This window comes from Lontra canadensis, unplaced genomic scaffold, assembly GCF_010015895.1.
Source record: "Lontra canadensis isolate GAN:19392208 unplaced genomic scaffold, GSC_riverotter_1.0 scaffold9, whole genome shotgun sequence".
NCBI classification, from domain to species: Eukaryota; Metazoa; Chordata; class Mammalia; order Carnivora; family Mustelidae; genus Lontra; species Lontra canadensis.
The window spans coordinates 29,853,824-29,875,177 of NW_022631003.1; the positions used below are offsets into that span (position 1 = coordinate 29,853,824).

The following is a 21,354-nucleotide window of genomic DNA, read 5'->3' on the forward strand; positions in this document are numbered from 1 at the left end:
CACTGTTGTTTTATTTTAAGAAACTGCTACAGACACCCCAACCTTCAGCAGCCACCAACCTGATCAATCAGCAGCCATCATCATCGAGGCAAAACCCTCCACCGGCAAAAAAGATATTATGGCTAACTGAAATCTCAGATGATGGTTAAGCATTTTTTAGCAATAAATTATTTTTTGTAGCTTCTAAATATTAGGTTTGAACTGAGAGAAAAATAGTAAATCTGAAGAAATATCAATAAAGACTATGAAACCTGAACTATAGAGTTTAAATAATGAGGAAAAATGAATAGAGCCTCAGAAAAGTGTGAGACAGTATTAAGCAGACCAACATGTACCTAGTGAAAGTAACACAAAGAAAGAAGAGAATAAAAAATATTTAAAGAAATAATGGCTGAAAACTTCCCACAGTGACAAAATACAATCTACACATATAAGAAGCTCAATGACTTCCACGTAGGGAAAAGTAGAAGAGATACACACCCAGATATATTACACTGAAAATGCTAAAAGACAAAAACAGAAACAATTTGAAAAGAGTAGAAAAATGATTCATCACATACAAGATAACCACAAAAAAATTAAGAGCTTACTTCTCATTAGAAATAATGAAAGAGAGAAGGTAATGGGAATGTGCTAAAACTAAAAAACTTGTCTCACAAGAATTTTATATCTAACGAAAGGAAACAAAAAAGCTTTTAAAAGTAGAAAACTATCTTTAAAAGAATGAAATTGAACAAAAGGTACTTCAAGGTAATTTATTGTTAGCAGACATAATTTACAGTAAATACTAAAGGAAGTTCTTAAAGCTAAGAAAAGTAAAATCAGACAATAACTCAATCCACATGAATAAAGCATGCCAGTAAAGTTAATCATGTAGGTAGTTTTAAGAGACAATATAATTGGTTATTTCTGCTCTGTTCTTCTCTTAATTGATTTAAAAAGCAATTACATTTTAAAAAGGTGTATAACCGTATTTGTATAAGAGACAGTTTAGATTCAAAGATACAAACTGGTTCAAAATAAAAGGATGGGATAAGTTTTATTTTTAATTTCTTAAGGAACCTCCACGCTGTTTTCCAAAGTGGCTGCACCAGTTTGCATTCCCAGCAACAGTGTAAGAGGGTTCCCCTTTCTCCACATCCTCTCCAACACTTGTTGTTTCTTGTGTTAATTCTGGCCATTCTAACTGGTGTAAGGTGGTATCTCAATGTGGTTTTGATTTGAATCTCCCTGATGGCTAATGATGATGGATGGGACTGGAAGAGATTATGCTGAGTGAAATAAGTCAAAGAGAGAGTCAATTATCATATGGTTTCACTTACTTGTGGTGCATAAAGAATAACATGGAGGACATTAGGAGAAGGAGAGGAGAAGTGAGTTGGAGGAACTCAGAGGGGGAGACAAACCATAAGAGACTGTGGACTCTGAGAAACAAAGGGTTTTGGAGGGGAAGGGGGTGAGGGATTGGGTGAGCGGGGTGGTGGGTATTGTGGAGGGCACGTATTGCATGGAGCACTGGGTGTGGTACATAACAAATCTTGGAACACTGAAAAAATAAAATTAAATTTAAAAAAAATTTAAATATAATGGGAAAATGGGAGAATGATGGGAACAGATACACCATGCAAATAAAAAAACTACAGCAGAGCCAGAGTGGCTATATTAATGTCAGAAAAAACAAACAAACAAACCAGACTTTAAAAGGAAAAAAAATCATACCAGAGCATCTTACAAGAATAAAAGGGTCAATACATTAGGAAGATACAACACTTAAAAACATATGCAGTGAACAAATACCCCCAAAATATATGAAACAAAACATGACAGAATAACAAAGAGTGCAATAATAATGGATATTTTGATATCCATAAAATCAATAAACAGCAGAAAAACTAATCATATTACCAACGGCAGATGGAAGAGTTAAACAACACTATGAACCAACTGAATGCACCTGGAGACATCTACAGAATATTCCCCCCCAATCAAAATCATCAAAGTGAGTTTTCCAACCAAAGGAAATTAAATTAGAAATTAATAACAGCCAGAAATTTGGGGAATTCATATATATAAATTACACAACACTATTCTAAAGAAACAATGTATTAAGGAAGAAATCACAGTGAGGATTATAAATTCTTTTACATGAACAAAAATGAAAATACAACATACAAAACTTATGGGATGAAATTAATAAGAATCAAGGGGAAAACATAAATGTTTATATTAAAAAGAAAAAGATATTAATCAGAAAAAAGGTATTACATATTTCACCTACTTATCCATTTTAACAAACTAGAAAAACAACAAAGTTAAGGCCAAAGTAAGCAGAAGGCTATGCAAAATAAAGGTTAGAGTGGAAATTAGTAAATAAGAGAATAGAAAATGGCAGAAAATGAACAAAACCAAAAGTTAATTATTTGAAGACACAAACAAAATAAAGAAAACTTTAGAGAAATTGACCAAATGGAGAAGAGGGAAGACTCAAACTACAAAATGAGAAATGAAAGAGAAGATAGAGCTATTTACCTTATAAAAATAAAAGCACTGTAAGAGCATACTATAAACAACTACATGCTAAAAATTAGATTACTTAGATACAAAAACTAAATTCCTAGAAAAACAAAATTACCAAACCAACTCAGGAAGAAAAGAGAGATCACTAACAGGCAACTGAATTTATTTAAAAAACACAAAACAAAAAACTCTCACGCAGAAAAATCCAGTATCACATGGTTATATTGGTGAATTCTACAATTCTTAATAATTAATACTGATCCTTTACAAACTCTTCCAAAAAATTAAAGAAAGGAGAACATATCCTAACTCATTTTGAGTAAAGTATTATACTGAGAGCAAATACTATACTGATAGTATTATACTGATATTAGGTGCCTGCAAGACACCAAAGAAAATGACAAACCAATATCTTATGAATAAAGATACAAAATACTAAACAAAATACTAACAAACTGATTGATGCAACACATAAAAAATTATACACCATGATCAAGTGAGATTATCTCAAGAATGCAAAACAGATTTAACATCCAAAAATCAAGTAGAATCATAAGGAAAAAATTATCATTTCGAAAGACACAAATAGCACTGGGCAAAATTCTACAACCTTTCATGATTAAAAAATGTTTTTCAACAAACTGAAAATGGAAAGTAATTTCTTCAACCTAATGAAGATCATCTATTTACACGTATTGTAACAAGATACTTAAATGGTTAATAACTGAATGTTGTCTCCCTAAGATCATGTATGCTCTTGCAGCTCTTATTCAAATTGTATTGGAGGTCTTTCCAGGACAATCAGGCAAGGAAAAAAAATAAAAGGCACCCAGACTGGAAAGAGGTGCAGGTGGCAAGTGGCATGATCTTATATATAGAAAATCCTAATAAATCTATTAAAAAACTATTAGAACTAATGAACATATATATCAGAACAAATAAACAAAATCAATCCTGTTATTACTAATCATATTATTATATGCTAGCACTGAAAAATCTGAACATGAAGTTAATAGGAACAATTCATTTTATAATATCATTAAAAAGAATACAGTGAAAACTACAATAGATGATAAAATAAATGGCAAGATATTTCATAATTATGTATCAGAAAACTTAATACTATTAAAATGGAAATACTTCCCAAACTGGTCTACATATTCAATGCAAATACAAATCAAATCCCACTAGGATATTTTTCAAAATTCACGCACTGATACTAAAACTCATATGAAAATGTAAGTGACTTAGAAAAGCCAAAAAAATTGGAACAACAACAAAGTTGGGCAATATACATTTCCCAAAATCAAAAACTTACTATAAAGCTACAGTAATAAAAAGTGTGGTAATAGCATTGAGACAGACATATAGTTCAATGAAAAGGAATTAAGAGTCTACAGATAAATCCCCATAGAGACGGTTAATTTTTGACAAAGGTCCCAACACAATTCAATGAGGAAAGGACAATCTTTTCAACAAATGATGTTGGAAACAACTGCATATGCACATTAAAAGAAAAAAAAAGAAAGAAAGAAAAGAAAGAAGAGTTCCATCCCTTCTTCATATCACATACAATAATTAACTCAAAATGGATCAAGGACTTAAATGCCAATTAAACACACTAGGATGGCTAATTTTTTTTTTTAATGGAAAATAACAAGTATTGGTATGGATGGAGAGAAACTAGAACCCTCGGTCACTGCTGGTTGGAATATAAAATAGTGCAGCCAGAAACATTCTGGTAGTTCCTCAAAATGTTAAACACAGATAGCCATACAACCCAGTAATTCCAACCCTAGGTATATACCAAGGAGAACTGAAAATATACACCACATAGTGTTATTTACAATAATCGAGAAATGAACACAATCCAAATGACCATTAATGATGAAAGGATAAATAAAATGTGGTATACCCATAGAATGGAATATTACTGGACAATAAAAAAGGAATGAAATACTAACACATGCAACAATGTGCATGAACATCAAAAATATTACACTAAGTCAAAGTCAATCAAAAAGATCACAAACTGTATGATTCTATTTATACAAAATGTCCAGAAGATGCAAATCTATAGTGACATAATGTAGATTAATGGTTACCAAGGGCTAGAAAACAGGTGGTTGGGCAAGGAGTGAAAAATGACTGTTAAAGGATATAAGGTTTCATTAACGGTGTTGAAAATGCTCTGAAATTACATCGTGGTGATGACTGTAGAATTCTGTGAATATACTAAAAACTAGAGAATTATAAACTTTAAATTGGTAAGTTCTGTAATATGTGAATTATATCTCAATAAAGATGTTCAAAACAAAAATTATAAAATATTAAAATATCACTAGCTTACTCAAAATCAAAATACATGATTGGTAAACTTTCCTCTGTGGTGATAATTACTGATTACTTCAGGCTCTTAGAAAACACAGTAACAAATGGAGAAAAAGCCTTTTCTATTACATTTTAAACTTATTACAGTTTTTGAAATACAAATGTAAAGTAGCTCCAAATGATTTTGATCATTTATAATTTTGCAACCAAACTCTAAATAAAGAAATCTCAAGTTTTACCATGGAATAGATTGTAGAAGTGAATAAATCGGCGATACTACCAAATTAAAAAAAAAAAAAAATCACACCATTGCTGGTGTTAGCCTTTTACCAGTTCAAGTTAAGTTTATGTCTGTCCCTCTACCTTGTTTACAATATAATTTTCTTGTTTATCTTTTTTTTTAAGACTTTATTTATTTATTTGAGAGAGAGAGCACAAGCAGGGAAGCAGCAGAGGGAGAGGGAGAAGCAGGCTCCCTGCTGAGCAGGGAGCATGACTTGGGGCTTGATCCCAGTACCCTGAGGTCATGACCTGAGCTGAAGGCAGACACTTAACCCACTGAGCCACCCAGGCAGCCCTACAATATAATTTTCTTCAATTTTCCTTTACATACATTAAGAACCACATTGAACAATGTTACATATTTTTTAATTTAACAGGTATAATTTAGAAAACTTAAAAAAAGAAAGTCTATTGCATTTATCCACAATCTTGTCCTTTCCTTTGTTCTTTCCTAATGTTCCAAATTCCTTCCTTTATTAATTTCCTTTGGTTTGGACAACTTCCTTAGCCATTCTCTTAGAATAGGTTTGCTATGACAAATCCTCTTACTTTTCCTTTATCTGAGAACATCTTGATTTCTTCCCTTCATTGCAGAAACATATTTTCATTGGGTATAAAAATCTGAGTAGACACTTATTTTCATTCAGTGTTGTTCCATTTCCTTCTGGCCTCCCTGGTTTCTGATGAAAAATCCAATGTAAATCTAATTATTTCCTATAGGTCAAATGCCATCTTTCTCCACTGCTTTCAAGATTTTTTTTTTCTTTGTCTTTAGTTTTCAGACGTTTGACTATAATGTGTGTAGCAGGCAGGGTCCCTAGAGAAATAGAACCAAAGGATGTGTATATAGAGAGAAAGACTGACTTTAAGAAATTGGCTCCCAGAAAAGTGAACACTGGCAAATTTAATTGTCTGCAGGGTAGAATGGCAGATTGGAGATCCAGAGAAGAGCCAATGCTACAGTTCAAGTCTAAAAGGCTGTCTGCTAGCAAAATAACTTACTGATGAGGGAAAAGGTCCCTTGTTCTATTAAAACCTTCTAACAGTTGGGTGAGAATCACCCACATCATGGAGGGCAATCTGCTTTACTCAAGGTCCACAAATACAAATGTCAGTTGATCTTATGTGGAACCAATCCTAACAAAAATATCCAGAATAATGTTTGACCAATATCAGGGCATCATGGCCTAACCAACTTAACACATAAAATTAAGAGTCACAATGGGTCTTAATGGATTTTATTTGCTTTTTATTTTGATATTATTATTTTGGTTAATCCTGTTTAAGAGTTCACTCAGCTTCTTGAATATGTAGTTTTATTTCTTTAGCCAAATTTGGGAAATTTTCAGCTAGTATTTCTTTGAATATATTTTCAGCTCTATCCTCTTTCTCCTCTTTTTCCAGGATTCTGATGACATGAATTTTAGATCTTTTGTTATAATCACACAGGTATCCCTAAATCCTTGCTCATTTGTTTTGAGTCTATTTTCTCTCTACTGTTCAAACTGGGTGACTTATATTTGCTATTTTCAAGTTCATTGGTTATTTCCCATTTTTCCATTATGACATTGAGCCCATATACTGAAATTTTTTTTGTATTGTATTTTTAAGTTCTAAAATTTTCATTTGGTTCTTTCTATATATAATCTATTTCTTTGCTGAAGACTTTCTATTCTTTTGCTGAGACTTTCTATTTTTTTATTTGTCTCAAGCATATACATAATTGCTTGTTAAAACATTTTTATGATGGACACTTAAAATCCTTGTTAGATAATTTTAACATTGGTGTCACCTCAGTGTTAGCTTCTGTTCATTATCTTGTTTTCACTTAAGATGAGATATTCTTGTTTCTTTGTATGGGTACTGATTTTCAACTGAAATTTGGATATTTTAAATCTTGCTTTAGACAGACTTCCTCTGATAAGACTTACTCCAACAGGGCAAGAGGGGAACAGCCAGGTACTAAATCCAGGTTCCTGACTCATTCTCCACTGACACTCACGTTAGGCGAAACAAGAATCTCCTCAGTATTGCTGGACATGGTTGGGAGTTTAGCACACAAAGCCTTCAATGACTTCACTCTGGCTGACAGAAGCAGGGCTGCCACCTTATTGTTCCCCAAATAACCTTCACTGACACTTTAGAGGGCTGACCTTATTACCACTGGGCAATAATGAAAGCCTTGACTTTCCTTAAACATCTGTTGATACCTTGATAGTACAGAAAGTGGCTCACTACCATCAGGGTAGGGTGGAAGTCTAGGCTTCCTACACGGCCTACCCTGACACTTGGGAGGAGAGGGTTTATTGTCCAGTGGGACTGAAAGTCAGCCTTCTCTGAAGCCTCCCTATGGAGAAGAGGAAAGCTATCTCACCATAGCCTAGGGAAGGTGAAAGTCTACAACCCTTAACCAGCTTTTGTTGGCTGGACTGGAGAGTGGTGCCACATTTTGTTCTAGGTGTTTGGTGGGAGTAGAATGGTTATTATCTAAGAGTCTTGCTACCCTGGAGGTTTTCCTGGTCTTTTGGATGGAGACAGCAGCCTTTTCTTAGAATTTGTTATCAGTGCCTATTTGGTACTTCTGGGTTGTTCACTTCTCCAGAACCTAATCAGCCAAATTAAGGAAGAAGAAAATCTAGGGACCCAGTGTCATGTAGTTACCTGGATCCCAAAGTCTCTAGGCAGTCTGCCTTCTGTCTTTCACGATTTTATGTCTGTTCTATATATAATGTCCAAGGATTTTTTTTTTTTTTTTTTTTTTTTAAGCTGTATAGCAGGAAAAATAGCGGGGGGTGGAAGGGTGAGCAGGATCTACTTCACCTTCACCATTCTGGAAGGAAAGATTAACGTAAAAATAATGCATCTTCCTGCCTATTAATTTTTAGCCTTTTATCATTCTTACCTTACTACATTTGTATTTTTCACTATCTTTTCTAATGATTTTTTTTTCCATATTCCTCAATTCAGCTTGGAGGGGGCAAAATAACTTAGAACATCCAGTCCAGGATAACCAACCACAAGAATATAAGATCCTTAAAAGCCAGGAATGGTAGTAAAAAGGTACAGATTTCTCTAGTCCAGTTGCATATTTGAGCAAATGCCTGCACGGGAAGGAGGGGTAAATGTCAAAGCATCAAGAGAAGCTATGGTTTTCGGTGACTTACTACCTACATATGATCTGTGCATATGCATGGGTGGATGTGTAATATATATTCCATTGGACCAAAGATCTATCTTCCTCAGTGCTATATCCACAAGAGTCTCTGGCATAATGAAGGAAGTCAATGTTTCTTGAATTAAGGAAAGAGTAAATCAAAGAGAATGTTCATACAACTTCTGTTAGCAATAGTAATTAGAAGCTGTATTTTCATTTGTTTTTGAGTTATCTAATGATTCATAACTCATCGATCAAAATATTTATATACTTTAGCAAAAGGAAGCTTTAAAAGATATCAACAAAAAGTAAGTTACTGTCTAAAAAAGAGACCCATAATACAGTAATTATCACACAACCACCTCAAGTTTGAATTTCAAATGGAAAAAAATACATTGTTTCTTTTTCTGTTCCATAGTGGGTCACAAATCAATATTTAAATTATAAAGACATCTAACCTACAGGAAAACAATGCCTCTTTTTCCTACCTGAATTACTTTATTTTTTCCTATCTTATTCTGACGTGGATTCTCCATATGTTTTCAGAACACACCAACTAAAAATGGTATATAATTAATGTATCAGATCTTATTCCTTCTCACAGTAATATAACATCATTGTACAAAAATATGAAGATCATCAATAAATCAATATGGAATGCTATATGAAATGTATTTATACAAAGTTCCCTGCTGCAAAACTTTATCTAGTTTACATTAACTGACAATAAGTATATGACAAATTAAATATAACTTTGTAGCCTACTTGACTTGATTCCTAATCCTCTTAAGCAAATCATGATACCTAATGCTTGAAACTTTTTTTCATTTATTTTATTTTTTTTTTATTTTCAGCATAACAGTATTCCTTGTATTTGCACCACACCCAGTGCTCCATGCAATCCGTGCCCTCTCTAATACCCACCACCTGGTTCCCCCAACCTCATACCCCCCTCCCCTTCAAAACCCTCAGATTGTTTTTCAGAGTCCACAGTCTCTCATGGTTCACCTCCCCTTCCAATTTCCCCCAACTCCCTTCTCCTCTCTAACTCCCCTTGTCCTCCATGCTATTTGTTATGCTCCACAAATAAGTGAAACCATATGATAACTGACTCTCTCTGCTTGACTTATTTCACTCAGCATAATCTCTTCCAGTCCCATCCATGTTGCTACAAAAGTTGGGTATTCATCCTTTCTGATGAAGGCATAATACTCCATAGTGTATATGGACCACATCTTCCTCCATTCGTCCATTGAAGGATCTTGGTTCTTTCCACAGTTTGGCAACCGTGGCCATTGCTGCTATAAACATTGGGGTACAGATGGCCCTTCTTTTCACTACATCTGTATCTTTGGGGTAAATACCCAGTAGTGCAATGGCAGGGTCATAGGGAAGCTCTATTTTTAATTTCTTGAGGAATCTCCACACTGTTCTCCAAAGTGGCTGCACCAACTTGCATTCCCACCAACAGTGTAAGAAGGTTCCCCTTTCTTTTTTTTTTTTTTTTTTTTTTAAAGATTTTATTTATTTATTTGACAGAGAGAGATCACAAGCAGGCAGAGAGGCCGGCAGAGAGAGAGGAGGAAGCAGGCTCCATGCTGAGCAGAGAGCCCGATGCGGGGCTCGATCCCAGGACCCTGAGATCATGACCCGAGCCGAAGGCAGCGGCTTAACCCACTGAGCCACCCAGGCGCCCCGAAGGTTCCCCTTTCTCCACATCCCCTCCAACACATGTTGTTTCCTGTCTTGCTAATTTTGGCCATTCTAACTGGTGTAAGGTGGTATCTCAATGTGGTTTTAATTTGAATCTCCCTGATGGCTAGTGATAATGAACATTTTTTCATGTGTCTGATAGCCATTTGTATGTCTTCATTGGAGAAGTGTCAGTTCATATCTTCTGCCCATTTTTTGATATGATTATCTGTTTTGTGTGTGTTGAGTTTGAGGAGTTCTTTATAGATCCTGGATATCAACCTTTTGTCTGTACTGTCATTTGCAAATATCTTCTCCCATTCCGTGGGTTGCCTCTTTGTTTTCTTGACTGTTTCCTTTGCTGTGCAGAAGCTTTTGATTTTGATGAAATCCCAAAAGTTTATTTTCACTTTTGTTTCCTTTGCCTTTGGAGACATATCTTGAAAGAAGTTGCCGTGGCTAATATCAAAGAGATTACTGCCTATGTTCTCCTCTAGGATTCTGATGGATTCCTGTCTCACGTTGAGGTCTTTTATCCATTTTGAGTTTATCTTTGTGTACAGTGTAAGAGAATGGTCGAGTTTCATTCTTCTACATATAGCTGCCCAGTTTTGCCAGCACATTTATTGAAGACACTGTCTTTTTTCCACTGTATATTTTTTCCTGTTTTGTCGAAGATTATTTGACCATAGAGTTGAGGTAAAGGATCTGTACTCGAGGAACTACAGAACACTCATGAAAGAAATTGAAGAAGACACAAAAAGATGGAAGACCATTCCATGCTCTTGGATCGGAAGAATAAACATTGTTAAAATGTCTATACTGCCTAGAGCAATCTATACTTTTAATGCCATTCCGATCAAATTTCCAGTGGTATTTTTCAAAGAGCTGGAGCAAATAATCCAGAAATTTGTATGGAACCAGAAGAGACCCCGAATCGCTAAGGAAATGTTGAAAAACAAAAATAAAACTGGGGGCATCACGTTACCTGATTTCAAGCTTTACTACAAAGCTGTGATCACCAAGACAGCATGGTACTGGCATAAAAACAGACACATAGACCAGTGGAACAGAGTAGAAAGCCCAGATAATGCTTGAAACTTTAAATCCTCTCCAAGCGGACATCAAATAATGATACCAGACAAAAAAGAGGTGAAATGAGTAGCTCTCAACCAAGTTTCTCCAAATTACAATTTGTAAAATGTATTGGCAAAATTCTCACTTATGCTTTTAACCTCATTAGTTGTCAGTATCAAAAGCAATACACAATAAACATGTTTTCAGCAAATGAAATATGTGGAGGTAGAATCAAAAAATAATTTAAAATATCAAACATGGAGCTGTCCAGAAAAACACAAGTTCAAACACAATGTAAATGCTTTTAAAACATTTGAGAATTCATAAATAAAAATAAGTAAAATACAAATTCACCCAAGAATATATCACTTAATTCACCAGGAGAATTATATAAATTCCAGTTTTCTAATTCTTCCCACCCTTAGCTTAGGGGAGGGGGAAAGATGATAGTTCAAAATAGATCCTATACTTTTAGCCAATTCAATAAGTGTTAAGCTGATTTACATTAGGAGAGCTAAAAATTCACAATATTATAAAAAGAGCCAATAATCACAGCTGCAAAAAGCTCACATTTTTTAATGACCATCTTGGCAATGGCACAGGTTTCTATATTGGGTGTGGTCATAAAAATGACCTTTAATGTCCCAACACATATCTACCACACTATTTACCCTGGGTTTAAAAAAAAGAAGTACTTTTAGTTAAATTAATTCTGGATACACTTCTTTTTCTACTTTTATCCAAATGACTTGTCATAAGAAGCTTTTTGACACTATATTACTAGCTAACTAAAATGATATTAATTTCCACCAAGTCCAAGGATGAAGTTTAATCAACAGAAAATTTCTGTATTTTGGGATGCCTGGGTGGCTCACAGTGGGTTAAGCAGCTACATTCGACTCAGGTCATGATCCCAGGGTCCTGGGATCAAGCCCTGATTCGGGGGGACCCTGCTCAGCAGGGAGCCTGCTTCTCTCTTTTCTGCTCCCCTGCTTGTGTTCTCTCTCTGTCAAATAAATAAATAAAATCTTAAAAAAAAAAAAAAATTCTGTATTCTACATATGGTAGAAGGATTTCTTTAAAAAAACTTTTACTGTAGTAATGAATAACCAAATACAAACTAAATGCTTACCTATACTGGTACAGTTAAACCAATTATAGTATGTGTATACATATATATATGTATGTATATACATACATATACATCCTGTGGAATACTATAGAACAAAAAGTAAGTTCACATGTACTGATACTAAAATACAAATCATATTGAATAAATACAGAAAGAAATAAAAGAATGGATTGAGTGGAATTACATTTCCTGTAAAAACAAATCAAAAAATTATATAATACAGTATTAGCATATGTACATATGCAAAAATGGAGAAAATCCTCTAGAAGGCTCACATCAAACTGCTAATAGTGGTTAACTCTGGGGAGAATTATTTGAATGTAATTTCAGCAAGAATGTATTCCTCTATTTTTTGTGGGGGAAAAAAAATGACCTACCATGAAATTTAGGGGGAAAAGGACTTTTTTTTTAGTATGAAAATAAAATCTTTATTTTCAGTTATTACCCACCAATAAGAGAAAGTTAGGTTCACAATATTGGCTCTTGACACAATGTGAACTAAAAAGCAAAATTACATCCATGAGATACAACTAATGGACCAAATTTTTGAAGTTCAGACTATCTTGAAAGCTTGCAACATGCCAGTCCTCAGTTTGCTTTAAATGATTAAGCTTATGCATAGAATCAAAGAATAATGTTCTGTGTATCTGATATTGACATTTATCATGATTTCCATAACAATATTCATACAAATTTTTTCTCTTAATCCCCTTTACCCACAATATTTTTCAGATGCATGTATCATGCCTTTTTTCATCTAAAAGAGGTAGAAACACAGTGTAAATGAAAGCTAATCTAGTAATTAATTCCATAGAATTTTGTTCTTGAACTTCTTTAGCTGTAGATTCTATATGCTGGATGCTGTTCTGCACTTCTGCAGTGCTGAATAGCATCCAGCATTACCTTTGTAATCTATCTACTAAGTAAGCTTTCAACAAACACTATTGGTCAACTGAAAAGAATTCTATACTAAAATAAGACTACAGTCATTCTATAATTGCATATGTTTGCATATGCCAATGTGTATAAGCTTTTTACCTAAAGTATGCCACAGTTTAAACGACAGAGAAAGCAGACTCCCAAACCTCTACCTTATATTCATCCACAATAATGCTGAGAGCTTCATGACCAGCTTTCCTCATGTCTTCCAATTCTTGTTTGTGTTTTTCCTGAAAAACAAAAACAAAAAAAACGAAATCATGGTTTCTTCTTTTGTTTACAAAATAAAACCATTGACTCTTGCATCCGTGAATGATTGAGTGGTTTGTTGCATACTCATGCTGCTAAAAACAATGAGAAAAAATAAAGTTCTCTTTAAAACCATTAGGGAGGGCTGAAGCAATGAAAAACAACAGGAAAACAATAACTGCGAGAGGAAAATCATACTGAGAGGTGAGATAACACAGAGCAATGGTGTTATCTCTTGGGGCATATGGCAATTCTGCACCTGGATCAAGAGCCAGGAGGGACTGTTTTACTTCAATAAGCTCAGGCCTCTACATATTTTTTATTAGATCTCCAGTAATATACACATACCAATAGTTTAATACATAACCAAGTTGGAGAACTGCTGGATTAAGGTGACCAATCCCCCATTCTATCTTCTTAGCAAAGGAATAGATGAACTCTCTTTAGAGAATGTTAACATTCTACAGAGCTGTTCAAGTTTTTCAAACACTCTGTACAGTTTTCAATGCAAAAGTACCAAAGCTGACAACAGATGAGATCAAAAACACAGAAAACAGAAAAGACAAAAGGAATAGGCCCATGAATGATTTAGATATTAATTATCAAAAAGTTTAAAATATGTTACGGTTCAGGGGCACAGTTGGTTAAGCATCTGACTTTTGGTTTCAACTCAGGTCATGATCTCAATGTCATGAGATCCAGCCCCAGGTCAGGCTCCGCACTCAGTGCTGAGTCAGCTTGGGATTCTCTCTCTGTTTCCCCTCTCCCTCTGCCCCCCTGCTCATGTCCTCTCTCTTTATAAAATAAGTAAATAAATCTTTAAAAAAATGCATGATTCATATGTTAAAGAAAGTAGAGAAGAAATGAAGAAAATGGATAGGATACAGATTTTCATCAGAGAACTGGAATTCATGAGATAGAAATTTTACAGCTGAGAAATACGCACTATTAGTAACTCAACAGATGATGTAAACAGTAGATGAACACAGCAGGAAGCAGGATTAGAGAACTAAAAGATAGCGGGGGGTAAAAGAGATTAGAGTGAGAAGAGGAATAAAAGTATGGGAAATATAAAAAACAAATCTAAAATGACAAATGGGACAGAGTAAAAAGATTAAATAGACATGCAACAAAAGAATCATTTAAAAAATAATCCAAAATAAGACAAAAAATGAAATGTAGCAAGATGATAAATAAAATAATGGAGAAAAATGAAAATTTATATCATACATGAATTAGGACATTACATGAACCTACAGCTATTTCTTAAAAAAAAAAAAAAAACAACCATTAAGATATAAATACATCCAGAAACTAAATTTTAGATAAAATAAAAAAACTCCTAAGAAAAAGCACAACTTACCAAAGTGTTTAAAAGATGAAATAAAAAAATCTTAATAGTCTTTGTGTAAGAAAAATTGAATTTATTAATTAAAAAACAAACAACAACAAAAAAGCACAAGAAAACCTCTGATCAAGGAATTTCTAAGCCTAGATGACTTAACAGGTGATTTTAATAAATTTAAGAAAGAAATAAGAGAAATCTTACACAAACTCTTCCAGAGAATAGGAAATGAGGGAATATTTCCCCACATATTTTATTAGGACAGCATATCCCTTATACTTAACTCTGCAGAGATATTTAAAAGAATAAAAAATTATGAACCACTCTTTTATAAGTATAGAAACAAATTCTAAACAAAGTAGGAGCTAACTGAGTCTAACAATGTATAAATAGAATAACCTCTCAATCAAGGATTTACTTTAGGAATATCAGCTTGGGAGAAGTGCTATACACTGTTTCAGGCTTGAATCACAAAAAACCTTCCACACAATCTTCCACGAGCTCCTTTTCTTCCCCTACTTGCTTGCTGGATGCCAATGCCCAAGATGACAACAACAGCCAGGTTCTGCAGAGGGCACAGCCTCTGCCAGCTTGAAATCCTGAATGACTGCAAAGAATAACTGCATCATCACCTCAATGGACTTTGGGAGAAAATTAAACCTCAACTATATTTAGGATAAAAGATAGTATCAATAATTTTTTGTCCATTTACTGATTCCACTTGCTCATTTATCATCTCTCCTTAGTTATAGTACCTTACTGATTTAACAGGTTCTATTTCATTATTAACATCTAATTTCCCTTCCTGGGATATCCCTTTATATACCTTAGTGTGCCTAAATCACTATTTCCCAAAATTGCTACAATATTAAAAAAAAATCACCGAGGGCACTTGTTATAAATATGGATTTTTGTTGGTGTAATTATCAATCTATGGCTCATGGCAGCAATGCTTCTGGAGTCACTTTTCCATTTCTATGAGAGTTTTTTCCGTAAAAATTAAGTAACAGTCCAATTACCTAGTTATTCAAGTTATGTACTCTATTACACTAAAAGCAAGGGAACAAAGAAGGGCATCACTATCAACTCATCATTTTGGATCTCCCATTCATGTCAGGTTATCTCACAAAAAACTTGAGACTTTCATAAAAGAACCTATGGAGGGCAAAAAGCATCAATCCATGTGCTAAGTACTAACATAGTTTTTCTCTTACTTTTCAAGATTAAAAAACATGTAAATAGAAATAGATATTCTGACATCTCCTTTACACATCATAGTGAATCATCTCACACAGTTCTTGGAATGCATATGTTTGTTTCACTTTCAGGCCAGTGATATATAAGCAGCTCACATACAATAGGCAAATATGGTCCAACTGTGGACATTAACAACATACTTTAACATATTAAACCTCAGGCAAACCCAGAAGGAAATACCTTGAACTTTACTAAAACCAGCATTTTCCAAACTTAATTAATCAAATACTAATTTACGTTTTTTCTCTCTTGACAATACCTATTATTAACTAATCTCTTCAGTTTCGAATTGAGCAAAACTGAGAACCAAAAAGGTAAAAAAGCTATTTAGAATTAATTAGTCTGAGAAAAACAAATTAACCTAGATCCATTAAGTAAAACTCAGAATGTATTTTACTTTTATCTAATTACAAATTAGAGATGAATATGAATCATTGCAATGATCAAGCTTGATAATTCAGTAACTATAGTCCTGAACTAGGACATAAATCAAAAAAGTATTGGTGTGCTATTAAAAAAGCACAGAGGACAATGTACTAAGCAATGAACATAAAAGGCATTTTCTTAGAGACATTTCAGAAGTAATCGAAACGCTCTATGACACATTTTAACTGACAATGAACATTTTATAAATGGCTGTATCTTCTAGAGAGAAGGAATATTAATTCAGTGCTTTGCATAGTATCTGAGAACATATCAGCTATCAGCAAATATGTTGGATTACGCTGAAATTCTCAGTACTGACATAATGGATTTCTATAATCATTCTAGATATTTGTTATCTAGATATCTAGATAAATTTAAAGATGAATTTTGACTGTTATATTTAATATGTACTTCATAAATTTTTAAAAATGATATGGTCAGTAATATTCATCATAATTCAAGGTAGAAAATGTAGACTCTCCAAGTACTACGAAATTTATAGTCGCCAATCACCTAAAATTCTCCCTGATGCTATTATTTAATATCAAATTTTCTCCATAAGCATTATATTTAATTTACACTGTTACTATGTGCCAGATTGCTAGGCTCTGGGGATAAAGTGATAATTAAAATACAGTAGTTATCTTCAGTGTGATAACATACAAGATTGAGTAACCAGTGTTACATTAATCAAAAGCCAGATAAAGAAAATATAAGAAAAGTACAAAGCAATGAGCCCTATAAATATAGATGTAATACTCTTTAATAAAATAGCAACAAACAGAATCCAACAGCATTTTAAAAGGATTATGCACTAAGGACGAAGTGGAATTTATCTCAGGAATGCCAAGGTGGTTCAAAACACATACATCAATCTATTTAAGACACCATTTTAAAACAAAAAAGGAAACTGAGGGTTGCTGGGGGGAGGGGGGTTGGGGGGTGGGGTTATGGACATTGGGTAGGATATGTGCTATGGTGAGTGCTGTGAAATGTGTAAACGTGGAGATTCACAGACCTGTACCCCTGGGGAAAAAAAAAATATATGTTTATAAAAAATAAAATTAAAATAAATAAATAAATAAACAAAACAAAAAAGGAAAATAATAAACCCACATGACCATCTCAGTATGGAGGAAAACAATGACAAGATCAAACATACCTTCTTGATAAAAAAAATACTCAACAGGGGTACCTGGGTGGCTCAGTCAGTTAAGCATCTAACTTCGGCTCAGGTCATGATTCCAGAGCCCTGAGATCAAGCCCCACCTTGGGCTCCCTACTCAGTGGGAAGCCTACTTCTCCCTCTCTTACTCCCCCTGTTTGTCTTCCCTCTCTCGCTGTGTCTCTCTCCACCAAATAAATAAAAATCTTTTAAAAAAATACTCAATAAACTAAAAATAGAAAGCAACAACTTCAACCTGAGAAGGGGCATCTGTGCTAACATCATACTATTGGCAAGAGACTAAAACTTTAACATCAGAAACAGGACAAGAATGTACACCCCGGACACTTAACATTGTACTGAAGGTCTAGCAAAGGCATTAGGCAAGAAAAATAAACAAAAGGCATCTTAAGAAATTACTAGATTATAAATGAGGAAGTGAAACTATCCCTATTTGCAGATGTGATTTTATATATACTGGAAATAATTATTAGATCCAATAAGCAATACACTATTAGATCTAATAAACAAGTTCAGCAAAGTTATAAGATAACAAGGTCAACACACAAAAATCATGTTTATTTTTAGACACCTGTAGTGAATAATCCAAACATGAAATCAGGAAAAAAATTCCACTTATAATAGAATGAAAATAAAAAATATTTAGGAATAAATTTTACCACAGAAATATTAAAACATCAAGAAATATTTTAAAAAATCAAGAAAAAAATTCCACTTACAATAGAATGAAAAAAAATACTTAGGAATAAATTTTACCAAAGAAATATAAAACTTTTACACTAAAAACTGTATAAAAATTATAGAATCTTAATAAATGGAAAGATATCCTGTGTTACTAGAATGGAAGATTTAATGTGTTAAGTGTGACTAATCCCCAAATTTATCTATAGATTCAGTATAATCTCTATCGAGATTTTAGTGGCTGTATTTTGCAGAAAGAGACAAGCTGATCCCAAAATTCACATAGAATTGCAAGGGATGGGGCACCTGGGTAGCTCAGTTGGTTAAGCATCCAACTCTTGATCTCAGCCCAGGTCTTGATTACAGGGTCCTGAGTTCAAGTTCAAGTCCCACATTGGGCTCCATGCCTAGCCCATACTTTATGGGAAAAAAATAAGAGGCACAAGAACTGCAAGGGATTATGAACAGCTAAAACAATTTTGAAAAAGATGATCAAAGTTGCAGGATTGATATTTTCTAATTACAAAATTTAGCACAAAGCTGCAGTGACCAAACATTGTGGTACTGGCATAAAGACAGAGACTGATTTCAGTGGAAAATAGAAATGAGAGTTCCAAAATTAGCCTTTACGTCCATAATCAATTGATTTTTTACAAAGTGACAAGACAATTCAATAGCAAAGAAATAATCTTATCAACAAATGATGGTGGGGCAACTGAATCCACATACAAAAGAATAAATCTGGAACCCCACCTTGCATGATATATAAAAATTAACTAAAAATGGAATACCTAAATATAAATGCTAAAATTATCAAGCTCTAAAGGAAAAATAGATGCATATCTTTGTAATCTTGGATTAGGCAACAGTTTCTGAAAATATGATATATGGCAGAAGCACAAGTAAGAAAAAAAAAAGTGAATTAGATTTCACCAAAACTTAAAACTTCTGTGAATCAAAGGACACGAATAAGAATGTAAAAAGGCAACACACTCAATATTTGCAAATAATATATTTGATAAAGGTCTAGTATCCAGAATATATGTAATAAGTAAGTCTCATAACTCAGCAACAAAAAGATAAGTCAAATTTTAAGATGGGCAATGAACTTAAATATTTCTCCAAAGACACAGATGCCCAACATCATTAGCTATTATGGAGATTCAAGCTGAAATTACTCACATCCACTAGGATAACTATAATAGAAAGAGAAGAAAATTAAGTGTTAGCAAGGAGGTGAAGAAATTGAAACCATCACATATGGCTGATAGGGATATAAAATGGTAGATCCATTTTGCAAAACAGTATGGCAGTTCCTCAAAACATTAAATAGTTACCAAATGTCCCAGAAATTGCACTCCTATCTTTATACCCAAGGGCATAGATAAAATGTACATTCACATGAAAAACTGTACACAAATGTTCACTATCAACATAATTAATAATAGCCAAAAAGTAGAACAACGCAAACATCATGTATTGAGCTGGATAAACTATAGCATTATCCATACAATGGAATATTATTCATCCACAAAAGGAACGAAGTACTGACACTTATGACAAACATGGCTAAAACTTGAAAACATTATGCTGTATGGAGATATCCAAACACAAAAGGCTATATATTGCATGATTCCATTTTATATGAAATGTCTAAAACAGGCAAATGCAGAGACAGAAAGTAGATTAGCAGTTGCCAGATGCTGGAGGAGAGGGAGATGAGGAGTAACTGCTTAATGCATATGGGGTTTCTTCTTTTTTTTTTTTTTTTTAAAGATTTTATTTATTTATTTGACAGACAGAGATCACAAGTAGGCAGAGAGACAGGCAGAGAGAGAGGGGGAAGCAGGCTCCCCAGTGAGCAGAGACCCTGATGTGGGGCTCAATCCCAGGACCCTGAGATCATGACCTAAGCCAAAGGCAGAGGCTTAACCCACTGAGCCACCCAGGTGCCCCATATGGGGCTTCTTCTTGAGGTAAGAAAAAAATGACTGGCATTGGATAGGTATTAGTGACTGTTCAACAATATTGTGAATATACTAAAAACCACTAGATTACATACTTTAAAATGGTTTCAATGGTGAATTTTATGCTATGTGAATTTTATCTCAATACAAAAATAATTGCAAGAAAAAATAGTATGTTTATGTCATTTTAATTTCTAAGATGAAGGGTGTTTTATTTCTTCTTCCATTTTGAATTCATTTCTAATTTGGTTTCTTTTCTATCAGAGAATCATGGTTTATTATTTTTTCACTTAGAATTCATTGAAGTATCTGGAAGATTCTTCATAAAAGAACGATGAGAATAACATTCTCTAAGTTTTTGAATGCAGAGAAGCTTTTAAAATTGAAAGTCAGAAACACCTGGGCAGCTCAGTCAGTTAAGGGTGTGCCGCAGGCTCAGGTCATGATCCCAGGGTGCTAGGATCGAGTCCCACATTAGGCTCCTTGCTCAGCTGGGAGCCTGCTTCTCCCTGTTCCTGCCACTCCCCCTGCTTGTGTGTGCTCGCTCGCACTCCCTCTCTGACAAATAAACAAAATCTTTGAAATTGAAAATCAGTGGTATATAAATCCTGAATCCACATCTTTTCCTTGAGCATCTTAATTGTGTTACGTTATTCTTTGGCATAAAGTGTGTTTTCTAAAAGTCTGACGTGGATTTAATCTTCTTTACCTTTTATCTTGGTTGCCTATCATTTATTTCTGAAATTGGGTCACTTTTGAGAGTGAAAGGGGTTACCATTTATAATCACAATAGGGAAATAGGTATAAATATAGACTGTCCTGGGCAAACTAACAAGCAAAGTGATTATATTTACAGAGCTCTGCAATGTTTTGAAAGTTAGTTTCTTTGAAGCCACTAGAATATATCCCTAATGGATTGTTTGGGGTCTGTTTTCCCAGGTATACATATATAAATAAGATCCTACCCTTCTTTTATTTTCTGAAAGTTTGATGAATTTTGTTTTTTCATATAGTTGTTTCATCTCTATAGTATTGTCAAGAACTCTATTCAGACATACACTGGGTCAGTTTTGCTTATTTCCTATAATTATTCCTTTCTCTCAAATCCTTTCTTCATGT

The 21,354-nt window shown here is 33.9% G+C and overlaps 1 protein-coding gene across 6 annotated transcripts in view; it reads right to left on the reverse strand.

Annotated features, from left to right (window-relative positions):
* The window catches only part of CCDC91 (coiled-coil domain containing 91), a 289,046-nt gene that overhangs the window by 187,035 nt on the left and 80,657 nt on the right, over positions 1-21,354 (reverse strand). For all 6 annotated transcript variants that reach the window (XM_032855169.1, XM_032855168.1, XM_032855167.1 and 3 more), the window contains one exon: positions 13,277-13,354. In XM_032855169.1, the coding sequence (XP_032711060.1) occupies positions 13,277-13,354 (78 nt within the window). The remainder of the gene's footprint in view (positions 1-13,276; positions 13,355-21,354) is intronic.